Source organism: Mixophyes fleayi, chromosome 9 (genome assembly GCF_038048845.1).
Source record: "Mixophyes fleayi isolate aMixFle1 chromosome 9, aMixFle1.hap1, whole genome shotgun sequence".
Lineage (NCBI taxonomy): Eukaryota > Metazoa > Chordata > Amphibia > Anura > Limnodynastidae > Mixophyes > Mixophyes fleayi.
Window position 1 is genome coordinate 116461651 of NC_134410.1, and position 26786 is coordinate 116488436.

At 42.4% G+C, this 26786-nt stretch overlaps 1 protein-coding gene across 2 annotated transcripts; it reads left to right on the forward strand.

Moving 5' to 3' along the window:
- Positions 1 to 486: 486 nt before the first annotated feature.
- On the forward strand, positions 487 to 26163 carry FPGS (folylpolyglutamate synthase). Of its 2 annotated transcripts, none has more exons than XM_075185156.1 (15): positions 487 to 571; positions 11614 to 11742; positions 14346 to 14399; positions 15083 to 15147; positions 16715 to 16829; positions 17886 to 17963; positions 18046 to 18107; positions 18723 to 18825; positions 19164 to 19241; positions 19325 to 19472; positions 19853 to 19948; positions 22098 to 22248; positions 23378 to 23453; positions 23840 to 23906; positions 25400 to 26163. In XM_075185156.1, exons 1-15 carry the CDS (start codon positions 551 to 553, stop codon positions 25825 to 25827), a joined length of 1671 nt encoding a protein of 556 aa, XP_075041257.1. In that variant the 5' UTR covers positions 487 to 550; the 3' UTR covers positions 25828 to 26163. The 2 variants fall into 2 exon arrangements, with proteins under 2 accessions (XP_075041257.1, XP_075041256.1); XM_075185155.1 differs by lacking the exon at positions 487 to 571 and adding an exon at positions 7404 to 7590.
- Positions 26164 to 26786: the final 623 nt, after the last annotated feature.

A 26786-nucleotide genomic window follows, 5' to 3' on the forward strand; every position in this document is an offset into this window, starting at 1 on the left:
GTAGTGCCATAAGTGTGCAGCAAGTGTTGTCTCTGTCATAAATAATTATTGCCCCTGTTAGCTGTCCAATAATATTGCCCCCTTAATGTAATGATAAATTAATTAAAAATGCAACTTAATACATTTCCCCCAGAACGTTTTTTCCCCCTGCAAATTACCCGTCTATCTAAATAACGACAGCAATACCAAGATAATATAAGCGTTATTCAGTAAATAAATTTGACAGTATCCTTAAACTCATGATCTCATCTCATGACAGCCCAAGGGTTTATTAGTGGTAATCTAATTATGAACACCATGCTGTTGATAGTCAGGAAACACACTTTTCTCTTTACTGAGAGTAAATCTATAAACTATCTCCGAACTGAGCCTCCCAGCTCCACCTCTGTGTGTCTGTCTACACCCCCAAAACAACTGCACTGGATTGGATGAGATTCTCTGACACTTGTCAAAGTTCTTACAGTTAACGATATATGTTATATCATTCCGACACACTGCTAGTGACAATAACCTTTGGCTCACTGTTCACAGTGGTGTATACATCCGCATAATGATCAAATATCAACACAAGGTAAAAACTCTGGTTCATTATCTTCTGGGGCAATGCGATCCTGATTGACACTTGTATATATGCTAGCTAGAACTGCTATAGGTTATGTCATAGTAGGAGGCTAAGCAGGGAAGATGGTCAGTGGGCATACTGCATATGTGTAATTGTGGCCTATATACTCTATCAAGGGGTTAAAGTAAGATGATCACCTGCGCCAGACGTGTGACGTCCGTAATAAATGGGTATTATATAGAGGCACCAGTTCGAAAGTTCAGATTCCTTTTAATGAAACAAGTGTCTCTGTTTTCTTTATCATTGAATTTTCTTTGCTCTTACCTATAATGAAAATGCTTCCTCTGAATGTGTATTTTGTTTAACGTGTAATATGTAAACAGAGAAAGTCTGTTAACAGTATGGATTATGTTTTATCCCAAATCAATTACATTAGATTATAATATAACGCCACTGTGCTGTGGAAGAATTCAATATCTGAAGGCTTCTCTAAAGTAAACTACAAACTAGGTATACACCTGGAGAAGTGTTCATACTTGTATAGACTTGCCATGTAAGTTACAGAGCTCCCCTCCTTGGGGGGGAGGGGGGGTTGCACTAATATTTATAACTTGTCTCCTATATCAGGAGTTAAAATTTTGAATATGGAGGCCTATATACCCATAGATAATTAACAATATAATTTATTACAGATACATGGATCTATTAAAGCCTACTTCCACATTCCCACCTTTTGAGCCGTTACCAGGTCAACTTCTTTATTAATGTCAATAGTCATGAGGCCATCCACTAATTTGTCACTTTCTTATTCTCTAGTCTCTAAATGAAGCACAGAGTTTTAATTTGTTTTCTTTGCATAAACTTAAGTGGTACAGAACCATCGGTGATTTTTTTCAAACTGCACATACACAGAACTAGGTTGTAAATTATGCCACCGCTTTTCAATATAATAACATATATCATTATGCCCTTACAACATTGAACTTCACTTAGGCACACCTTTGCCCCAGTTTAGCTGCCAATCTGACCAATGTTTGTTAATAATAACTTTTAACATACTTCTCATACAAAACCCTCTTTGTTATACATGCGACTCTAGGCCTTTGCGCTGACAGAGTCACAGCTGATACGGTTTGTGACAGGTTCTTAAGACAATGCAGTTTGGACCTGTGAATAGAATATCTCAATATATTTGATTAGAGAATTACAATAGTTCAGAATCAGTTCACCAGTCAGTTGATGGTCAAGGCTGGATAACGATATAGTGGAAGGTGATGGTATATATTATTGGTCTACCCATATGGGCTAAGTTCAGTCTGTTTGCTGGTGGTGGATGTCACACTCAATGCCTGTTTCTAAATTAATTTTATCAACCTTGTTTTTCAAGTTACCACTCTGTCTCTCTACCTGATCAGAAGCCTGTGTAAACTCGTTCCCCAAGTTGGGGGTTGCTCTGTTTTTCTTGTCTTTTTAAGATCACCTACTTTATATGGATCCATGCATGACAATAATTTTGAGCAACCGATGTAAAGTTTGGGGGAAACCAATCCTGGTTCACCAATGAAATCATGCCTCCTTTGCTCATATGTGTCAACCTGTAGTGCATGAGAGTAAGATATGGCAGTAACATCGTAGGTGCCACTGAACGGGCATCAGCAGTGTAACACAAGTAATCAGACTGTAATATACAATCTCAAGACCTCCATGCAGCCTTATTAGACTTAGGGGCTTAATCTTGGAGCCTAGTAAGGTCCTCTTCTGTGGCCAGAGAAGAGAATGATCGTTCCAGTAGAATCATCTGTGGATTACCAGGTTTGGTCAGAGCTGCATATTTTGGTGATGATCATTTACTTTGGAGACATCACCATGTGCTTTGAGGAGTCCAGTGCATTTAATAATAGCAGCAGCAGAAGGTCATAGTAAAGTATCTAAGAGTTGAGCAACATAAGGGTCATTTTTAATTTGTAGCTCAGCTGAAGAGTAGAATCCACATTATTTCCATAGTTGCCCACAGTCCTGTACTACACCAAATGTACATGGATAATCGCTATAACTGTTTACAGATTTGTCGTTAGAAAGTGCTCATGATCTTCCAAAATATGATATAAAGGGGTAGAGAGGGTGCCTTTTTTGCGGTGTTGTTTGCTGCGCAGAGAGGCACACAGCCATTTTCTCTCTGCAAAAATACTTGAATCTTGCACCAGTTTAGAGCTGCCTGCCTGAGAGTCTGTCCTAATCGGACCCAATTATACGATAGATTTCACGTTGCATGCATCTTCAGATTTTTTTACTTTACTGGAAAATGATGAGAGCGCTACTTTAGGGCCCTAGCTTTTTTTTTTTTTTTAAAGTGCTAGGGAGACAAATTTAGCCCCACCCACAATCTGACAGAACCACGCCCAGATCCTCACAGTCACACCCACATTCACATTAAACCAAACACACTTTGTGTTATGCAACACCCCTCTCAGGGTCCAATAATTGGGGCAGTACCACCAAAACAAAAAATATTTTACTAACCGTAGTTTGGTCATAAATACATTTCCCTTTATAAAAATGTATCATTATTATTCTGATTTAGATGTACTAATGTGTGAAGATTCCCCCTCTGAAAGCTTTTAAGTGCTTATTATATAGTATGAATTTTTAGGCCAATTATCAGTGTTTATCCTTAATTACATCTGGCTCTGGCACCGGAACTGTGCATGAATGAACATGTACAGTTTACTATTTAGGCGTATGTCTATGTTAAATACAAACTAAAAAAATAGAATAATATTTTTAAAAAAATGTGATGCAATTTTCCCTTCAATATCATATAGATGGTGTAGCAGCCAATGTCAAAGGTTAACTCCAAGCCAATATTTGCTTTGTTTTTTACTTATACACTCTGTGCCCTTGAACGTTAGATGATGCAGCTCTTTGGGCTGTGCAAACCTTCTCCTTTCCCACAAAAACCTAATCCGGGTTCCTGCCAGTTCTTTATGATGGACCAATGTATGAATTTTCCCATAGAAGCATTTATTCTGGAACCACGGTCTCATTTAGAGTTGTTAGCAAGGCAAATAAGGAGCACATTTCCACCTTTGCAAAAGCATGCTGCATTAAAGGGGGGGGGAGGATTAAAATGTACACACAGATTTTGAGCTGGGAGGGGGCGTGTTCTTGCTCCTGTAAATTGCAGTGTAAAAATAAAGTGGGCCAGTATAAGACGATATATCACTACTGGCACTTCTCACCACTTGATGATCAATTGTCACAAACAACTTTGTCTCCAATGCAGAAGAAAATAGTGTGTGAGCTATTTACCTAGTCCTCAGTTCCTTTTGGTCTCCAGAAAAATGGCTGCCGTCTGATATAACTCAGTCAGTGATAGAGACACACTGTAAAATAAGTGAATTGTACCCTTTAGACTCAAAATAATGCAAAACCCCCTTCCTTCTCTCTCCATGAGCAAACTGTGACTCTCACAGGTATGAATCAGACCGAAAAAGGGGTGGTCCTTAACAGGAAAGTGGGTGGTGTTTTGTCCAAATTTGCCCATTTGTGGGCAGAGTTTGGGAGGAGCAGGACGCTCCCCCATTTAGAATCCCGCTTTTATTTCAAACCTGCAGTTTTGTAAATATTTCAGATGGTATCAATCTTTATAAAGCAAACCAAATCAGAACCAGGATATCGTAAACCGGTAACCCTGATTTCTGTCATGGTTAAATTATTATAAGCAATTCTAAGGGATGCGATTCTGAAATATATTGTAGAAAATAATAAGGATGTTCATGCCTAATAGAGATTATTAGTTTTTATGAGGAGGTAAATTGTGAACTGACTCCTGGTGGATGTGTTATATTTTAATTTCTCTGAAACGAATAAGCACTAGCCAGACATACTATTTTATTTGCAGAGTAACCTACGACTACCAACAGACTGGTCCAGAAGCTGCTATTTAGGATATATACCTCCTGCAATTAGAGAGATTAATTATCTTCCTACAGATAAGATTAGAGATCTGAGAGAAATTTCTTAGCCTGGTATTTTGCTGTTATATTCCCCATGTATAGAGTTGGCAGGACTTACAAGGAAGTTATATTATCACCCAGAGTGCTAGTAAATGTTAGCCATGAAACTGCAAGAACATTACAAAACATCACTGTGGAATGTCTGTCTTTAAAGCTGTGACCATGCTGAATATAAGGGCATTAAACTTTATACTGGCCATAAACGTAGGACTGTAATCCCTAAGAAATACAATACTGTGTCTCTATTCCTGATAACTCCCAAAATATATTTGAATACATGTTTTGAATACTCTCCTGGGGGTAAATGTATCAAGCTGAGAGTCCTCCCTCTACAGGGTCACATGTTGGATTTTTAGACGGTGAGTTTTTATGCCACTCCGCTATAGTGACCAGCATGCAATGGGCTATCATCATGGAGGACTGCCTTCTGGGAGAGTCGGCAAGCATAAAGTTTAATAATTGGGCATCCCTCCCTGCATCCAGCCTACACCTATTTCTCCCCAACCAGCCCGGCATTAAATTAATAGCATTCACATTTAATGAATAGACCTATTCCCCCCAACCAACCCTGACATTAAATTAATATTAATATTAGTGACATTTAATACATAGAACTTTGACCACCAACATGAAGTAGTTAGTATTCACATTTATTAAATAATCCCCCCCTTAACAGCCCCAACATAAAATAATTAGTATCCATATTTAATAAATAGCCCTTCTTCTCACCAAACTCAGCCCCACGTCCAATTAAAAGCCCACAAACCACCGCAGCAATAAATTAATAGTACCATCATCCCACCTTAAACAGGCACCACCACCATAATTAAAAGAAATAGCCCCCCATCAAATAAATGGACCCTATCATCATCCTACCAATAAATTAAAAGTTATCACCCACTATTAAATGATTAAACCTTCACCAATATTACATTATTAGCCCATGCCCCCACCTCCATTACATTAAAATAGCTCACCCTCTAACCATACTTACTTTCTTCGGTCCATCGCTGTACATTGCAGAGGTAGACTGTGTGCCTCCCGTCGCCTTTGCATATGGGATAGCGCTCATGTCACGTGGTGCTAGTCCCACGTGTGTCATGATGCACATGACACTGGAAGACCAGTGGCCGGTGGAGCGGAAAGCGCTAGCCATCAGGAAATATACAGTGCCCCAGCCCAAGAATGTGCTGGTCAGGTGAAAGGGGACTTCCAGGCAATTGGAACCACCTACCAGGGCCATCTTAACAACATTATGGGCCCCCGGGCAAAGCAGTGCACCGGGGCCCCTACATATATAGATTTTATATATATATATATATATATATATATATATATAGATATATAGATATATATATATATAGATATAGATGTATAGAGATACAGATATAGATATATAGAGAGAGATAGATAGATGTACTTGCTCAGTGCCCCTTGAAGGTTTTTTTTGCAGGTTTTTTCTTTTGCAGGATTATTTATTCTAATTAAGAGCCCTGCCTATGGGGCCCCCTTGCCCGTGGGGCCCCCAGGCACCTGCCCATCGTGCCCAATGGAAAAGATCGCCCTGCCACCTACAAGTGTGCTCCTGCTCTAAATACATGATGGAAGGGGAAGAGGAGGCAGTAGGACATTGTACTGTGTATCTAGGGCAGTGTTAGTCAAACCCAGTCCTCAGGACCCCTAACAGTGCAGGTTTTCCAGGTGACAAGGGAAATAATTATACCACCTGTGGCTCTGTGTCAGTCAGTAATAATTACACCTGTGCTAAAGCAAGGAGATATGGAAAACCTGCACTGTTAGGAGTCCTGAGGACCAGGATTAAGAAGCTCTGATCTAAGGGAGGTTAACAACAAGCTGTTGGTAAGTAAAAGCACAAGCATCAACCTTGCCAGCCAGGCATGCTGACACTTGTAGTTCCACAACATGTATAAAGCAAACTTGCCAACTTTTCCTCGTTGGCTTCAGGGAGATCCCGGGGGAGCTGGGCGTGCGGGGGCGGGGCTTGACGAAGCACAACATTTTGGCCCCGCCCCCTATACGATTGTCACAATGTTGGCCAATTACAGCAAGGGGTGGGGCTATGATGACGCAATATTTGCACCATTAAGCCACCCCCCCCCCCCCCCCGCCCATTATCTATTGCGGGAGCACGGGAGGTCTCCCAGAAATGCGGGAGTCTCCCGGACTATGCGTTGGAAAAAAAGCAGCTAATGAATCTCTAGAGACTGAAGTGTCTTTTACATTTCTGTCTCCATTACTGAAGTCATGTTGTCTTACCTGTCAGTCTTTGATTAAATCTTGGTCTCCATGAAAATGGCCACCTCCATAGGTATCAATACACGGACATAGGACACAATTTCTGAACTGTGTCATCATGCCACGGATGGCGAAGCCAACCACATCTTGTACTGGCTCAGCATCAGGGAGAATGACAGACTCTTCAGGGAGTGAGGGAGATCACCCCTATTTCAGGGAGTGTCCCTGACATTCAGGGAGAGTTGGCAAGTATGATATAAAGCAGGCATGTCTAACCTGTGGCCCTCCAGGTGTTGTGAAACTACAAGTCCCAGCATGCCCTTCCAGCTATCAACAGGTTGTCTACTGGCAAAGCATGCTGGGGCTTGTAGTTTCACAACACCTGGAGGGACGCAGGTTGGACAGGCCTGGCATTTAGTAAGCTTGTTACCATAGCAGCACTAGCAGTGTCAGACAGACTACAGGTTAAAATGATGGCTCAATGCGTTAAGTAGGGCGTGTGCGTGACGTCACCAGCCCTGCTGCTGACGTAGTGAGGGTTTATACAGTGGCCTCCTTTGCCACACACAAGATGGCGGCGGCCGCCTGTTGCTTGGGGTTACGACGGGGTCAGGGGGTGTGTCCTGCGCGCCCAGCATGGCTCCACGGTACCGGGCATTACACGCGGTGCTCAGACATTTCCCCTCCCCGTGTGGCGGGCTGCGGTTCCGAGGCTTCAGCGCACAGGCCCAGCCGGCTGTCAGGATGGAGTATCAGGTACCTGGAGGGGGGGGAGAGGGTTACATCAGCCGGACACGTCGGTGCCGGGGGGGGCAGGAGGGCCACGTAGGACGGAGTCATTCATATTGCGTTACTGTGTGCAGTAGGTGGGCACCTGCGTGCTCAGGGGGGCATAACATGCCATTATACCGGACTAGTTCTGTTGTTGTAGCTGCAGTTACATCGCTTGTGGCTTCCCAGCTGCAGCGTTTCCCACTGTACCTAATGTACAACATTCTGTACCTGGAAATGTCCCTATTTTTCAGAATTGCCCAATTGCAGACTACAATGTCTCTTATTCCGAATGTTAGATTCAAGTCTTGTAGATGTAGTACAAATGCAAAAAGCCTACTTCATAGTTAAGGTGAATTAACATGATGGAAATTGGCCAGCTGGTGTGAACTACAAGCCCCAGCATGCCATGTCAGCCTGAGCCTACTTTGGAGTTAAACTTTGCCATACTGATTGAGTGTGTGTGTGTGTGTGTATATATATATATATATATATATATATATATATATATATAATCTTTATTTATGTCTGATTTCTGTTCGTAGTATGTAGCTTCCTAAGGGACCTATTTATCAACCTCCTGAAGAGGTTAAATTTCCCTTAAAACTGGGGAATTGCCACACTATGCAGTTTATTATCATAAGATCACAGCAGGTGTCTGGTAGGGTCCCTGACTTATTGTTCACAAATCCAGCCCCAGTAGGTGTTTATGGGGACTGTGATTATGCACTATTTATCAAGCTCAGATATTTGGACCTTGACAGCTAACGCCATGTGAAGATGACATTGGTTATTGTAGTCTATGGTGAGAGTATCGCATCAGAGGCTTGCTGCTCCTTCCCCATTGCAAATTCTACACTGGCTGTTATAACCTATATGTAAAGTGATGATGATTGCTATATAACCTATTCATCTGGACAGGCTCCTATGAAGCACAGCCACTAACTACCTCCTCTGTCAGTAACCACATGATGCTTATTTAAATGCTACCCTTTATGTAACACCATTGCGCAGAGCTTGCATAAGTCACCTATATTTCTAGCGACCTTAAAGTGCTTTAAATTTGGCAGGAATTTTTTTTTTAACTGTAGTGCATCAAGTTGATGTAATTGATCTTTATGGGGGAGGATTGCTGGTGATATATTTATCTCCTAGCTGGTGTAGTGATTACTTAGCTGTGTTCGTGTGTTTGCAGAAGGATACGATCAAGTTAAGTCCTATAATTATCACTTTCACGTACATCTGTTTTGTACCCTGTTAGAGGTGGTTCACTGGCGGGAGACCATCTGTGTCATTGCGCCTTCTTTTCATGTCTATGGCCTAGGAAATGTAGTGTCACTGTCGCATGTAGTGTAATATTATTTGAGAGGGGTGTAATAGTGGATCACACAGCGTACTAAGAAGTGAACACTTTCTTAGGTCATCTGAGTTCACATACAAGTCTGCTACCAGTATGTAAGGTACAATAATTAATTCTGGGACTTCATTCTGAGCGTTGTGTGTAATTATTACCAGTTCCTTGGCTGGTAATCTGCTTTGCGGCTTCCCATGGCTTTATTATGAAACTATCTTGTGCTACCTGACACCGCTGTCTATGAAGCTGAGGATTAGGTATCTGCCCTCTTAAGCTCTTGTGTACATAGTTTATTTGTTTTTTTCACTTTCAGTGTGGCTTGAAAACCCTTGATCTCTGGCTGCTTGTTTTTCCAACCTCTTAGTTGCACATTAATTTCTCATCTGTGCAGTCAACAAAATAACAGGTTAATGAACTTGCCAATAAAAAGAAAAAGGAATCAAGAACAGTCATTAAACAACAACACTTTATAACACTGGAACAGAGAGGAACACTGCGATCATCGTTATCCTTCTCCAGTTTGTTTATTGACAGTGCTGTGTCTATAGAAATATAGTAAATGTTATTTGAATAGAGCTGCAGAAGTTTTGGAATGATTTTACACCATAGGACACACTCTCCTCCTAGGTAGTGTACCCCCTTGTGTAGCAGTTAGGATGGGGTCTTTCCACTATTACAGTAATCTTGCTATCTATGGCTGATATAAATGCCTGGATGTATAATGTTGGAGAGCGAAGGGGAACCACATGGTCCGCAGTGGTGCTTTGTGAATGCGGCACCTGATTTGGGGGATCTCTACTGGGGTTGTAGGGGAGTTATCCCCTTTAAAGTTAAATATCTATGGTGTAAGTTGTTGAGAGGCTTAAAGTGATTGCCCACTATTCACTTTTGTTTGCTATGCTGTGTCTTTGGGGCTATTAACGCTAACAAACGAGCGCTCAAAAAATCTTACCGTTAATACGGTAATTACTCGCGGAATTTCAGCTCGCTCCCTGAGCGGCGAGCCGAAATTCCGTGAGTAAACTACCGTATTAACGGTTTCCAAGCGCAATATTACCGTATAAACGGTAATATTTTTTGAGTGCTCCTTTTTCAGCGTTAACGCTGACAATTGAATACCCCCCTTTATGTCTAGAGAAATGAAAATATCTCAATGTCTCAAAATATCTCCCAACTCGGCAACTCCGTTCTGCACAAGATCTGCGTCTCTCATCCACCCTCATTACATCCTCCCATTCCTGGTTACAGGACTTTTTTTCGGGCTGTACCCACTCTATGGAATTCTCTCCCTCGCCCAATAAGACTCTCCTCTGGTCTACAAACTTTCAAGTGTTCTCTGAAAACCTACCTCTTCAGACAAGCTTATAATATTCCTCAACCACCCTCTTAACTTCACTACCTTACCCTATTACCACCCATTACACAGTTTCACACAAGACAACTACACTCTGACCAACATTGTTGTGCGACAGGACCATTTAGCCTATGAGTCACTTTTACCTTTGCAGTCTGGCTGGGCAGAAATGCAAAATGTAGACTTAACCTCATGTGTCAAACTCCCATTGTCCCATAGATTGTAAGCTTGCGAGCAGGGCCTCCTCACCTCTTTGTCTGCTTTACCCAGTTTTTGTTTGTTTACTGTGTTTGTCCCCAATTGTAAAGCGCTACGGAATATGTTGGCGCTATATAAATAAATGATGATGATGATGTACTAAGCTGAAGCAATAATATATCACATCACTATACAATTAAATTCCTAACCGTTAAAAGCTTTATATTTACATGTTAACATTCATACATAAAACAAACAAAACAACATTTTCGATACACTGGCTAAAATGATAGGGTGCTATGATATATATTTTTATTGACGACTTGGCTCATAATGATGTTTGGAAAAAGCCATCATTCACTCAGTCCTTGAAAGAAGAAAAAAAAACAATATACTATATCAAACAATAATTAGAAATGGGGCAAAATATAACAATATATGAAGATAAATAAAATGTCTGTAAACTTGAATCTCTTAGAAATTCTCTTACATAAATCCAATATACTAGAATCCCCTGTATAATGCAAATTAAGGCTCTAATAATACGATGACCTATAGTTTCCTTTGTGCAACAGACTGCTATATTGTAGAAACTTATAGTATTGTGTATATTGATAGTAAGTTATTCCGACTTCTCCTTTTTTTTATTTTAAACGATATGTAAAATTAAAGCCGGACCTTTGTATGCAGACTTGAATTTAATTGTTCATGTACAACCATACGCTGTGGCCCCAGGCAGTTACCTTCAAGTATCAATTTAATATACACAATTCTAGGATTCTGTTAGGAAGATATCCAGTATTTCAATTGTAGAACTACGAACTCTCCTCCCCAACTCGTTTCTTGAACCAATTGCCAAATCCGACAACCCTAGTGTTATGATATAATGTTAATTGTGGATGGTACCAAGAATTCTAAGAAATAATTCATTTATTTACCAGTTTATCTAGAAGATTCCATTTTACAGACATACATTTATTTAATCTCTATGTATATTACGCGTTACTGTTACACCTCTTTGTGTTAGGAGTGCTTATGCTGGTGTTTTTTGTTTTACGTAGCTTAGTGACTCCACTTGTAACCACACTCTCCTTGTATTTAGGATGCTATACGCACACTAAACACCCTGCAGACAAATGCTAGTTACCTGGACCAGGTGAAGAGACAGCGCCATGATCCTCGGGAACAGCTGGCTGCTATGAAGGTATTTCTGGAGAGGAGCGGCCTGCAAGTAAGTGACATTGCGTATGGCTCTAAAGTTGCTGCAGAGGTCCTCCTAATCTTACTTAGATGGCAAAGCACATAATCTTCAGGGATTGTTTTTATGGTTGAAAACTGCATGCAGAACTTTATAATCAATATCATATTAAGGATGGGTGGTCTGGTAGCCTAGTGCCTGCAGTTGAGGGGGCCGTATAGATTCATCACTAATGCTGGAAATTAGTAATTTCAGTAACGTCAGACTGTTCTGACACTTTCAGTGACCGTCTACATCTGATACGACTCACTCTGTGCTTTATAAAGAGTTAAGCTGGGCACACACTACAGAAAATTGCTGCAGATGCAATTTATGTAACTATTTTTTACCAACGACTGAAAGTCCTGATGATCATGCCAATTTCATGCGTACACACCTACACGATTTGCCTTCAGATCTGTGATCTTCATCTCTCATAACCGTCTGCTGAAAAGATTGTGACTGTACACACTTGGCAGATATCTTTGCACGCTGCCGGTTGGGAGTATACACACTTCCACATTTGCCTGACATCGTCGATCGTGATTTTTAGGAAGTTTATAAATCTAAATGGTACAATAAAACATGATTGTGGGGTCGTACGCACTAAAGCACTATGTGATTAAACAGTCGTGAATCGTGTGATTGGTGCGATGATTGGATGAAAATTCTGTAGTGTGTACCCAGCTTCACATAGAATGTGCCACTGCTCTGGCTTCTTGGCAGTGACTGAAACTTGCTTGGGGATAATTCGGTCTTATCCTGGTAAATCGGCCAGGTGCCACCCAGCACCTTAGCAGACCTTAGTCAGCCACTGTAAGTAAATACAAAGGTGTTACGGGGTTTCTGAACAATTTTCACTCCTGCTTTTCTGATATTCCCTAGTCTCTGTCTGTCTGTCTCCCTCTTTGTCTGTCTGTGTATGTGTTAGTGTGTGTCTATATTAGGGAATTTAGACTGTAAGCTCCAATGGGGCAGGGACTGATGTGAATGAGTTCTCTGTAGAGCGCTGCAGAATTAGTGGCGCTATATAAATAAATGATGATGATGATATTCTGCCATGATTAATTCATCTTCAATCAATGCTCTGTACCGAGGTTGTCCGTTGTCCAGCAACACAGATTAGGTATCAAACAGCCCCTTACTACAGTCTTTCAATCCATTTCCACATATTATATTTTCAGATTCTTGAGACTTGCTAGAACTTTTTTTTACTGGTGACCCCATCATCATCATCATCATCACCATTTATTTATATAGCACCACTGATTCTGCAGCGCTGTACAGAGAACTCATTCACATCAATCCCTGCTCCATTGGAGCTTACAGTCTAAATTCCCTAACGCGCACACATCAATTTTGATAGGAGTCAATTAACCTACTAGTATATTTTTGTTTTTGGAGTGTGGGAGGAAACCGGAACACCCGGAAGAAACCCACGCGAACACGGGGAGAACATACAAACTCCACACAGACAATGCCATGGGTTGGGAATTGAACTCATGACCCCAGCGCTGTGAGGCAGAAGTGCTAACCACTGAGCCACCGTGCTGCCCCAAATGCCTACTAATCGTTGGAATAATGTAGCGCACAAATGGGGTCCTCTGTCGGTGGTGAAGAGGGAAGGGTGTTGGTACAATATTTTGGATTGTATAGTTCCCAAATGGCTAATCACCCTGTTTTAAAAAAAAAAACATAAAAAAAACCCCACCACTGCAAAACTTATATTGCAGCCTTGTGCTGGTCATGGAACTTGTGGTTGATGTATTCATTAACCGTTGATTAGATACACAGTTAGTGTATCTTATTAGCATTTACCCTCTACGCTTACAATGGAGTCCTTGGCAGTCTCTTGGAACTGCAGGAAAACACGAAGAGACTAGATTCATTAAGGAAAGTAAACCCCCCAAAAAAACGAGTAACTTTGCACCTTGACAAAACCATGTTGCATCAGAGGGGGAAGTAAATTTAAAATGTGATAGCAGATTTAAAGTTGGGATAGGGAATGTCCTAGATCAGGCCTGTCCAACCTGCGGCCCTCCAGGTGTTGTGAAACTATAAGTCCCAGCATGCCCTTCCAGCTATCAACAGGTTGTCTACTGGCAAAGCATGCTGGGGCTTGTAGTTTCACAACACCTGGAGGGCCGCAGGTTGGACAGGCCTGTCCTAGATCAACTTTAAATTTTAGTGTGCAAATAAGCTATCAAGTATTTGTGTGCTGCATGGAAAAACAGCCAGTATTTAACTTTATGTGCAAAATAATAAACTCATTTGCACCCCTTGCATTGTAACATGGTTTGTCCAGGATCAAACTTACTCCTTTTTTTTGCCTTTCCTTAATGAATCAGGCCCTACATGTGCCGCCTTCCCTACCTACCGCACAGTCAACGTCAGGCAGCAATTGGGATTGTATCTGACCAATGATTAATTCCAAGTTCGTGATTCCATTATATGAAAGGCACAGAGCCTCTAAGCCTGTAACTATGTAATACACATTATAACACAGATCACATGCAGCAGATTAGTCCATAGTAGATAATCTTTCTTGCCCATGAATGATGTCTTTGAGGGAGCTGACTTTGTTTCTGTGTCTCCAGGTTGAGGATTTGGATCAGCTGAACATAATTCACGTGACGGGAACGAAGGGCAAGGTGAGTCATGGACCAGGGGGTGCAGGCTTCAGGGGGAAAGTTAATTTAGGTATTTTTGCCCCTCTGCACCATCTGGTGATATCACACTGACGGGTACCTGTGCAAGGCACTTACAACATCCCCAAAACATCATATTGCCAGACTTTGCACGTAGTGTGCACTGAAGGATTTTTCTATCGTCCGGTGACTTTAACAAGGTTTTATATGCTTTCCTGCAACGCTTACCAGATATGTTTATTTTTTTCTTTGGTTTTCTCCAGAGACGACATTTCATCTATACAGTGTTTATTTATTTTTTTGTCCCCTTGGATATGGCTGTGAATAGGATGTGAAGAACAGAGCTAAGCTATGTCATATCCAAGGGAGACAAAAAAGAAACCCTGCTTGGTCTTTTCTAAATGCCATCGTGGAAAAAACCACTTGAAGACATCTGAAAGAGACTGCATTGTGTTTAGAACGAAATACATTCTAGTAGTCTGATTAAGATCAGCATGCTTTTAAAAAGAGGTGCGCTCTCAACTATAAATGATGTACAATAGGAGCCCTTGAATAAACAGATCTGTGTTAATGCATGTATAGCAGTATACTGTATTTTGTCCACCCTCCTACAAGAACTGTTATGTTTTGCATTATATACCATTATTATCGGCTGTTGTCCTTAGTCTTTTCTCTGGTTTTTTAAGGGCTCCACGTGTGCCTTTACCGAGAAGATTCTGCGCAACTGTGGCCTGAAGACCGGATTCTACAGGTACTATCGTCCTTTTCCAGGACTATCCTGGGGCTGGTTTATGAAAACTGGTACCATGGGCTGTACTCTAAAGTTCTGTAATCCATAGCAACCAGTTAGATGTTTTCCTTAATTCTCTAAACTCTGCATCTGGTTGGCTGCAGTGAGTTATATGAAATTTTTCTTTAAGAAAAAAAATAAATGTTGTTTAGCTGGGGCTTATTGTAGCGTATATGACAGTTGGGAGACCCCAAAGCAGATTATGGGACCCCCCTGTTGCGCACCTCATCTCTATAGGAAGCGCAGTATGATGTTGTCTGCTGATCACACTGCATAATCCAGATCTGCAGTAATGGTCTCTTGTCTACTACTGGCAATCTTTTATTGACCATAGATTTCTGCATGTAAAACCAATCTCTGTTTATGGCTGAGAGCTGGACACTGTTTTGCAAGCTTGATACTGGTGCGATGATGCTAGGGAGTTTTGTCTTTAAATATACAATGCAACATTATTATATATAAAAGCTTGTCTACTATTAAACTAATGTATTTGTAGGTGTTTGGTAATATGTAATCATATCTATGTAGCCTGATATTTGGCCCATCATTCTGCTGTGGGGAGAAAGGAAGAGAGCAGAGCATAGAAGTCTAAAGCTAACCCTCTTAGAACACATTCGCTCTCGGTGTGATCTAGTGACAGGGAGCAGATATGATGTCACTGGGGGCGTGGCATGATGTCATCGAGATCATGGTGACATCAGACAAAAGTGAGGCAGACACAAACCTTGGTGTTTGTTAATGACCTGTACAGAGGAATGACATAAAGCAATGTATATCAAATATATCGCCTGTAATAAGACGTTTAAGCAAAACATTATTTGTGGTTCGTGCGCCTTCACTAAATATTCCATATTTTTTCCTATGGGTGTGTGAAAACCTGTATTATGTCACAACTTTTACATGCGTACACCAAGGGGCATGCAGCCAATCAGATTCTAGCTGTCATTTTGTAGAATGTACTAAATAAATGATGGCTAGAATCGGATTGGTTGCTATAGGCAACATCTCCACTTTTTCAAACCAGCCATGTTGTGGGCGGAGTCTGTGGCATTCGCCCAATCAATTTGCTAGGAGCCAGTGACTTCATTGATCAAAACTCCACCTTTCTGATAGGTTAGGGCAGGGGTAGGCAATCTGCGGCTCTCCAGGTGTTTTGTGAAACTACAAAGCCCAGCATGCCTTGCCACCTATCTGCTGGTTATCTACTGGCAAAGCATGCTGGGACTTGTAGTTTCACAAATACCTGGAGAGCAGCAGGTTGCCTACCCCTGGGTTAGGGGTTGATCCATGGAAAAAGTTGGGGGTTTCCTGTAAAAATACTGCTGATTGGAGAATCTTCCTTGTGCAGCCTGGAAATGTTACAATGACACTGATACCAGCTATTATTTTCATCAATAAAAACAAAATATGTAATATTCAGAGAAGTAACACAGTAATTAAAGCATTTTGAACATTACATACTCCAGGTGTCTGAGGAAGTTGTTGTAGCCCAATCTATAATCTGTGTACTCTTGGATTCCCTCCCCAGCTCCCCACACCTGGTACAGGTGAGAGAGAGGATTTGTATCAATGGGCAGCCAATCAGCAAGGAGTTATTCAGCAAATACTTCTGGCAGGTGTACAATCGCTTGGAAGAGACCAAGGTCAGTCAGTAATGGAGACTTTCATGTTACGTTTTACCTCTGGTTTATCATTAGAAGTTGCTCGCTGCATGCTGCTGAGAACTGACATATCTGTGAAAGCCTGTGTCACATTTTTAGTTACTGACCATTTGGGTGAGAAGAATATCAATGCTTAGAAGACGTCGTTTTAAAGGCAGTCTTGTCACTTCAGTAGTAAGGTTACATTTGTCCCCATTATCCTGAAAATAAAAATCATGCCATGCCTCGATTCAAAGTCATCACAGGATAAAGGATGTGTTTAATGCGGGAAGCCTTTATTACACATCTATGAAAGGCTCCTTTGTAGCGAGATCCTAACGGATGAAGCAACTTCTGTGCTGGGTATTATAGCATGGTGACGGCTGAGACAGCATCACACCTACAGACACTGTTTCTTCCTTACTTGCTCATCAGTGTAAGTAAGGGTGGCTGAGGGGGTGGGAAAATAAACAAAAATGATCTCAGGGGGGTTGTCCAAAATGACCTTGCCCAAAATGCTACTTGAATTTCTAGGTCACACTCTGCCACCTTCCTGCACAGCGCCTGGCGTTCTGGACCAGCGGAGACCAGTGATGTGCATGGTGGCTGAGTGGTTAGCACTTCTGCCTCACAGAACTGGGGTTGTGAGTTCGATTCCCGACCATGGCCTTATCTGTGTGGAGTTTGTATGTTCTCCCTGTGTTTGCGTGGGTTTCCTCCGGGTGCTCCGGTTTCCTTCCACACTCCAAAAATATACTAGTAGGTTAATTGGCTGGTATTAAATTGACCTTAGTCTCTGTATCTGTCTGTGTGGGAGTTTTAACAATGATCTCTAATGGAGCAGGGACTGATGTGAGTGACAGATCCGTGCTGCAGAATTAGTGGCTCTATATAAATAAATGATAGTGGCCAAATATGTGACCGCAGCCTGACTTTAGAGACGCTCCATTTGCGCCTTGCTCAGCCTGGCTGTTACAGATGGTGCAGTCATTGGTAACCACTACAGGACCTAAGAGTCTTATCTTTTTTTTATTTGTTTCCGCTCCCTTTTCTTCTTAGAATGATGGAGTGTGTTCCATGCCCCCCTACTTCCGTTTCCTGACAATTATGGCGTTCCACGTGTTTCTGCAGGAGAAGGTATGTATTCTGTGAGTCTGGTGCCTGCCTGGTACCCAGCGGGTGACCCGAGCCTATATCTCACCATCTCTCTCTCTCACAGGTAGACTTGGCAGTATTGGAAGTTGGGATTGGTGGGGCTTATGACTGCACAAATATTATAAGGCGAGTAACACTCAATACAGAACAGGGTTAAAATTTGCAATTGCTCTTCATCTCTGATGTCAAAACACTTTCTCTAAAATTCAGTTCAGTATTTATGGTTACCCTTAAGAAGACTCCTGGGTTAAGGAGATCTACAAGCTTAAGGCTTCTCCATGCTCCTCTTAGAATCCGAGCATTGGATAGATGTTCTCATCGATCTGTATAGTTTAGAAACAGAAATTCTTATCTGGGGGTAAATTTATCAAGCTGCGGGTTTGAAAAAGTGGAGATGTCTATAGCAACCAATCAGATTCTAGCTGTCCGTTTGTAGAATGTACTAAATAAATAACTAGGTTCTGATTGGTTGCTATAGGCAACATCTCCACTTTTTCAAACCCACAGCTTGATATATTTACCGCCTGGTCTCACATGGCCCTTTGTATGGCTCATTTCCACACTGGATTTTTGTAAAAAAAATTATGGGATTGACCTTTTGAGAATGACATAGCAATAAAACCACCAAGTATTTTTACACTCTGATACTGTCCAGAAACTTTTTATAGGTTCAACTTGTTTTTTAGGTATATACTTTCTGATTTTTATAGGACCGTTATTGATTAATCTTTTATCCTACAGGAAACCCATAGTTTGTGGAGTCTCTTCGCTTGGTATAGACCACACGGCCATCCTGGGGGACACAATTGAAAAGATTGCCTGGCAGAAAGGGGGCATATTTAAGGTTAGGAGAAAGTATTGACTCATTAAGCAAAAATGTGTGATGTGGCTGTGTTTACCAGTCCTTGCCTGGTATTAGATGATCTCTATTATAGTGGTGTTCTGTTCAGATCTGGGACTGGCGTTGTGCTGTATAGAATGTATTGCATATAGTTTTGTGTAGGTGGTTTTGCATAGAAGATAAGTCTTGGGTGAATACCCGCGTGAAGCCAGGCGTGCCATCTGTGCCTCTCCCGCTGCTGGCATTTGTAGTCCCACAACAGGAATATCCTACCTCTGCGTTAAAGTCTCACAAGCTAGTGAACGTTTGTGCTTTCCGTTCTGATTTCTTGCGTCTCTCAGCCAGGTGTTCCAGCTTTCACCGTTCCCCAGCCCGCGGGTCCCTTAGAGGTGCTGAAAGACAGAGCCCAGGAAATTGGGGTGAGTGTCTCTCCCCCCCACTATGTTCTCGCTTCTGCCCAGGCCTACTTGGCATTTTCACCCATTCGTGCCATCTGTTATAGTGCCACCTATACATGTGCCCGGACTTGGCAGAGTACGAGCAAGAGGACGTCACGCTTCACCTCGGTCTGGCTGGCGATCACCAGAAAACCAACGCCTCCCTGGCGCTGCAGCTGGCTCAGACGTGGCTCCGGCAACAGGGCTGCCAAGGTGCCGTACACGTAGCACGTTGTCACTGACCGGTCATGTAAATGTCTTGTGTGCTCTTTCAGATTGACGCTTTGACGTTATAAAGGCCACGTGTGTACTGTGGGTAATTTATAGTTTCATTAAAACCTTCTAGAGGTGTGTAATTGTTATCCAATTTATGTGTATGGAATGTGCACAACGGTCAGCTGGTAGCATGGGGTATAGAGGGTCTTCCAGGACTTTGGCATTTTAAATAAAATCATAAATAAGTCTTTGCTCTTTCTCTATCCCCATCCTTCATGGAGCTCCGTTTTATATACACATGAGGCATTTTCCTCCCTGTCTTTCTGAAAACAGACACAGGCCAATGTGACACCATTTTGTTCTCCCTCTCTCACTAGGTTTTGGAGCGGTAAAGCCATGGCGGAAGTATCCTTCAGTTAAGTGGCCTCTGCCGATGGCGTCCGCTTTCCGGCCCACTCTACCAATGGTTCAAGGTGAGAATTTGCCACTAATTCCGCAGCGCTGTACAGAGAACTCGCTCACATCAATCCCTGCCCCAATGGAGCTTACAGTCTAAATACCCTAATATTACATACATACAGACAGAGATTGACTAAGGTCAATTTAATAGTAGCCAATTGGCACAATCTGGTTCTTCTGCCAGTATTTTAGTAGGTTATGGTCTGAGGTGCACCCGTACATGAAGGCAGGCTTATAATGAATACACTGCTTAATGCTATATTTAAGGGGTTTTCCACTTTCGGATAACTTATATTTATTGCCCTGTGCATGACTTCCTGCAACTGTTACTACTTACCTTACTTTTAGATAGTTGTGTTGTCCTGAGATATGACACACGACTGCCCTCTGCATTTGTATTCAGTGCAGAAAGCACAAAGGAGATCAGAGCCTGTGTTGTGTCCAAGTGCGATGATGATTAAAAATAACATAAAGAATGTTGCCTAATATTTTAAATTTAAAATGACGAGTCCATTGTTTGGGAGATACTAAAGCATCAAGTCCGAATTTTTAATTTATTTACTCCTCTTGATCACTGTTGTTAAGCTGGCATGCATACATAAATAATAAAGGGTTTAGAGGTGAGACACCCTGGTCCCCCACAACTCCAATTCTGCCACCATGACTCCGGGTCCTATGTGGTATTTCTTCAAATCTGGCATCTCTTTAATTGTCAAGTATACTGGTGCAGATGTAGGAGTGCTTAAAGTATCTACTAAATAAGCCATTGCCCTTCTGGTAGGTGGGGGGGGGGGGGCGGGTTTCAGACTGCTGCGATGAAAATAAATAAATAGAGTCGCTGGGGGACGGCTCCACAACGATACTGGCTGGCCGCGGAAAGAGGAGTCTTTCCACTCACCCGGTCCAACAGCGCATGCATGAGGCGGGTTTATTGGCTCGCGCGCTAGACCTGGAAATCCGGACTTGGTGTTACAGATTCAATTTAAAAAAAACAAAAACTTGTATGTTTAATTAAAAAAAACTGGAAAATGGAGCTTTATTTTAATTTTTTTTCCCTGGCCTGTCCCCAAGTTGACGCCATCCTGAGATGATGAAAGTGATAGGAGAACAGCCCGCCTCTATTCTTATTAAACAAGTTTCAAAACCATACCGGCTCTGGGCTTTGATCCTTAGGGAGAAGCCCTCGATGGAGCGCAAACGCACGTTTTTGCCGTATTTAAGGCTTATTTCCCTATGGGCAACACAGAAGAAGTAATCTGGTTAATGATGTGAATGACACATATTCTCTCTGTATAGAGCTGTATAAATGGTGGTGCTCTATAAATAATTAAATGATTAGAATAATAATAATTGGCACCATCAGGATTCAGGACACATGAAGAATAAACATTGGATCCTCTTTCACGTACTTGGCCCTCTACCAGCAGAGCACAGAACGTTGGTTGAGCACTGGAACCATCACCCCTTGTCCTCCAGATGCCCCATTAAGGAGTTAAGTAGGGGCAAAAGAATCTTGTACCTATTTTTTTCCTACTTTATTGCTTTTTTCAGGCATAATAAACCCTTTCTCAGAAGAGCTTACAATCTAATTTCCCTACCACATGCACACACAAGTATTAGTCAGAAGACCATTAACCTGCCAGTGTGTATGACCTCATGAAAAAACTATAGAAAAGCATTTGGTGGAACTGAACCATGATACATATTCATAAGACTGGTAGTGATTCCAAAGTGTTGTAAACTTGTCTGTTGACCACTAGATGGCAGCGATGACATTCATACACGTTTTCTTGCCGCGCGTTCATCTGTGACTCAAATTGTCATAAGCAATGGGAAATATCTTAAGGTTTGGCCATTTGAATGTTCACCCTATTATGAAGTTTAGGGGGATACTCTTTAGACCAGACCTGGCCAACCTGTGGCTCTCCAGGTGTTTGTGAAACTACAAGTCCCAGCATGCTCTGCCAGTTATCAGCTGGCTATCTTCTGGCAAAGCATGCTGGGACTTGTAGTGTCACACGACCTGGAGAGCCACAGGTTTGCCAGGCCTGCTTTAGACATTGAGATATTTTTAGAATGAAACAGTTGATGAATCCTCATACGCCCCATCTGCTTTTCTGTCTAATTTCTCCTATTTGGAATTCTACATCTTCATCTTTATAGGCTTGCAGGACACTGTGTGGCTGGGACGTACACAGGTTTTAAAGCACGGACCCATATCCTATTACATTGATGGAGCACACACCAGTAGCAGTATAAAGGCCTGCGTCAGGTGGTTCCAGGAGAGGGCGCTCAACGAGGAGAAAGCTGAAATGTACGTGGTTGCTATGTTTGAGAGATATTGTCATTTTCAAGCACTATTAGATCTAAGTGTTCTCAACTCATCTACAAATTGTTAGTAGTTTGTCAATGGGAGTCAAAGGGCACATCGGGCAGCAGATTGGCGAGTTGCACCCTCAGGCCACATACTCACCGGTGTGGCATTTTGTTAATGCTAGTAGAAACACGTGAAACGCGTTAGTTATGCATTACTAGGGTTAATGTTCTAAGTTCATCATAAGCTTCCCCAACACATTTGCCCACTGTATACGCAACATATAGAGCATAATGCGTTTGGGGAAAATTGGCATGCTAGTGTGTAAGGTTGGGCTTACTCTGCCACCCCATCGTCCACCATGCTGTATGGGCGTTCTGCTGATGGTTTGGGGTTTCTGCAATTTATTGCAACTGACTTTTCTCTTATTGATGCCGCTTGGGAAACCAGCCCCTCGCTGAGTATAACTGTGAACTGTGCACCAACTTTGTGGCGTTTGTAGAAAGGCAATTGCTGCCATCGCCAGGCTCCTTTACCGAAACTTGGAACCATGTAGCTTCTGGGTAATATGTAGCTGCTGCAGCACCTGTTTGGTGGTTGCTCTGGCTTAGTCCTCATGACGGAATAGGCAGCGACGGATAAAAGTTCGGGCTTTAATCTGCTGTTCACGGTAACACAGCAGAGACAGGCGACTCGCAGAATCTTGGTAACAATGACGTTTGTTTATATAGTGCTTATAAGAACTGTTCCTTTACACAAACCACTAGAGAGTAGCAATATTCATCTTTACACACACAGCATTTGTAAGGGGGGGGGGGGGTTTGCATTGCTCGGTCACAGCTACTAAAACCATAAGTCAGTATGGTGACACTAGCTTCTAATGTCAGACCTTAAAAATGCTGGTAAAATAGTGGTGCATGCGTATTTTTTTATTTTTATTTTTCTTGAAATTTGCTGTACGTTATAAAACTTGCATTTATTAGGATTTTACTACTAAGTTATTATAATTTTGTTTGCATGATTAGGAGCCTGCAGCAGCCTATGTCTGCCTCTAGGTGTCGCTGTCTGTCATAATGGAAACTGTACTAGCTGTGCTATGAATTTACACAATGCTGATGTTCCTTTGCAGGGGGTCTGTGGTCCGGGTCCTGGTGTTTAATGCCACAGGGGATAGAGACACTGCCGCACTCTTAAAACTTCTACATGTAAGTTAAGAGTAGACCGTTTTATGCCCTTTATACACTTATCCTTGTGTATGTGCACTGCCCCACACAACATGGTTAAATATTATATACAAGGTTGAAATACAGCTGCGATGGCTCAGTGAAGCTGAATAATATATAAATCTCTGAGCCAAGGACATTTCACCTTAGAACGCTATGTTGATTTGTTGGCCAACAAATGACTTATTACAAGCGCACAGTGTGTGCGGGACATTTGTATGTGTCAGTCGGGCAACACCAGGTTAGAGAAAGGCGTTAAGCCAATGTAATTGTGCATCTTACAGATATTCCACCCTGTTCTCAGGATGCGATGTGTCTGGCAGTGTGGGGAATGTGAGCGTTTCAGTGGATTGTCTCTTGTTTTTCAGCCCTGTGACTTTGACTACGCCGTGTTCTGCCCAAACATCAGCGAGGTCTCTGGTGTGGGAATTGCAGGTAAGAATCTAACTTGCACAGTCGCACCCAGAGACGATACTAACTGAGATTTACAAAAGCCTCATTCTAGCTTATGTTACCGACAGTGATTCTATAATGCTGGCATCATGATGCAATGTTACAACCAGCATCAGTTGTTACCCTTGAGTAAAGTGCCAGGCCAAGATGGGATTCCCGTGGAAGTGTCCAAGACATACACCTCTGACATATCTCCGCAGCTAAACATGTCTGTTCAAAGGCCATAGTTGGTGTACTATTTATGGTTAGCCATGGCAAAGTTTGGATTTGGGAATCATTTCTGAAGTGTGTGTATAAAAACCAAAACTAACCAAATATCTGAGGGCTACGGTCCTGGCAGTTGTCGATGTATTTAATGAGAGGGGATGTGGGTAATACATCAGAGGAAGAATGCACTAAATTTATCTTGGGTAATATCTGTAAATGCCCATTTTGCCCAACTCTAATTATAGCTAAGGTGCACCTAACTGAGAGTAAATGTATAGGAGAGGGGGATAAGAAATTCTCAATGAAAGAGATGAGGGCGCTTCTCTAATCATATCTGGACAAACTGCACATTAGCCAGTTTTGGACAGATACTGTTTAGAGGAGCAGTTGCAGATAGGATTACTGTGTGAACCTGACACCAGTGTAATGGGGTGCTGGGAGGGGATCTGGACAGGTTTGGCTGCAGACGCTCATAGCATGGGGATGTCACTGGTGTATGGATGGCACAGAGCTCACCCATGTGATGCAGGGTAAAGGATACACTACCGCTCATTAAATCAGTATGCATAAGGCCGTGTGCGTAGGTTCCAGCAAATTATCTAAAATTTTAAATTGTCTAGAATTGAACTCATGACCCCAGTGCTATGAAACAGAAGTGCTAACCACTGAGCCACCGTGCTGCCCAATATCTGCATGAATCGGCATGCATAAATCGGTATACGTGGTGTGGATAAATCGGTATACTTGAGGGGAAAATTCAATCGCCCCCAGATTAGCTCTGCGATAACACTATTATTGCGGTAAAATCAACCTGGCTTTCTGCTCACCTCTCGGGGAGCTGCGAGCAAAAAGCCGACGTTGAAAGTACGGTAATAGTGGTATTTAAGCGCACTATTACCGTAATAACAGTAATAGTGCGCAATTGAATTTCCCGTGTAGTGTGTATAAATCCGCATATATAAATCGGTATACGTAGTGTGTATAAATCAGTATGTATAATTCAGTATACGTAGTGTGTATAAATCGGTGTGTATAAATCGGTGTGCGTAGTGTGTATAAATCGGTGTGTATAAATCGGTGTGCGTAGTGTGTATAAGTCAAGGCAAATTATATAAAATTTGAAGAAATACTGTCAGGAAAAATGATTTACTGATGTATATAAGCTTTAAGAAAAGGGAAAACTACTATATAGTGTTTTTTGTTTTTTTTTAAAAAACAAAAACCAACTTGGCTTGAATTGAGTCCTAATCTGTGATTCCTCTCCTCAGACCAGCAGAATTATAACGTGACTCTAGAGAACGTCCTGACCCGCTGTCTGGAGAACCAGAAGAAGTGGAACCTACTGATGGAGGAACAAAGCTGTTCTGGCCACTGGAGCTCCTCCCTGCCCGTGAGCGCTCTGATTAGGGACAGCCCCCGCGGGGCGCCCCTGCTCCTCGCCCCCTCTTCAGAGCGTCTCTTGAACTCTAACTCGCTGGTGTTGCCGAGCATCTCTCATGCTCTGCAATGGGCCACCCAGGGGAGAGACCCCGACTTCCCTTGTCAGGACACCAATCTCCACCTCCACCATCACCCTGTGGCCAGTTCCGGCTCCCTACTGCTGCGGGAAGCTGCTCACGTTCAGATCCTCATCACTGGGAGCCTCCACCTGGTGGGCGGAGCGCTGAAACTACTCGACCAGTCCCTCACTCAGTGAACTGTCCGTGGCGCGGTTTGCAAATCTGACACCTTAATGTTTACTTGAACAGTGGCCAAACCCCTGTTGCCTGAAATTGGTTACTCTTAGTTGCCAGAGACATCCTCTAACATTGCTGGTTTTTGTTGCGTCCTCCCACCCCACCCTCTCTTGTTGGGGGGAGCATCTGTGATCATCACCTCCGGACCACGTTTTTCAAAAGGGCTGCTATTTAAAATCTATCCCAGATAACTGAGTGTGTTATTCCTGGCCACTTCTCTGTACATAGGTGGGAGAAATTTGGATAATTGCTTGCATATTTTTTATGTCATTCCTGAAGAAAATATTTATTACCAATGTTTGTGTTGTGTTTTTATTTTAGTGATTGTTTCTTCTGTTCATCTGTTTTTTTTTTTTAATCCTTCCCTGTATCCTGTGTAGGAGGATAGCACAGGACATCCTCTCGCCCAATTACAATTATTTATTTTACAGGACTGAAGGACGGCCTTAGCAGTGTCCTGGAGTATATTCCATTATTGAAGTCCGTCACGTGGACCCTGGCTTGTCCACGGAGAGGAGGGGGTCACACACAGCTGTGCATCCCTACATAATCACCTGATTCCTCCACCCCAGTGCCCTATGGGCCGAGGGCCATGGAAGTTGCAGGTGCCCTTCTCTTCTGCCGCACCAGGTGGCGCTCATTTGTTACATAAATTATAACGGTCTCCGTCAACCGGGACCACCAACCAAAAGTCAAGTAGCAGAAGTGATTCAACCCCTGGGAATATCCCCACACAATTAGACATTACATTCAATGCTCCATAAGAATAATCAGAATAGCAGTGATGGAAGTTCCTTTTTCTAACCACATTTAGAGCAGTATGTAAGAGTTGAAGGTAATTGCCTAAACCAGGGTTGTCCAACCCGTGGCCCGCGGGCCGCATGCTGCCCAGCATGTCTGTAACTGTGGCCCAGCAGGA

Bases quoted from the DNA above. Each gene is read 5' to 3' on its own strand.
- FPGS (XM_075185155.1), top strand. From the start codon at position 7,471: ATGGCTCCACGGTACCGGGCATTACACGCGGTGCTCAGACATTTCCCC. The intron at 16,830-17,885 runs GTCAGTCAGTAA...TTTTCTTCTTAG, and splicing joins ATCGCTTGGAAGAGACCAAG to AATGATGGAGTGTGTTCCAT. The intron at 18,826-19,163 runs GTTAGGAGAAAG...TGCGTCTCTCAG, and splicing joins AGAAAGGGGGCATATTTAAG to CCAGGTGTTCCAGCTTTCAC.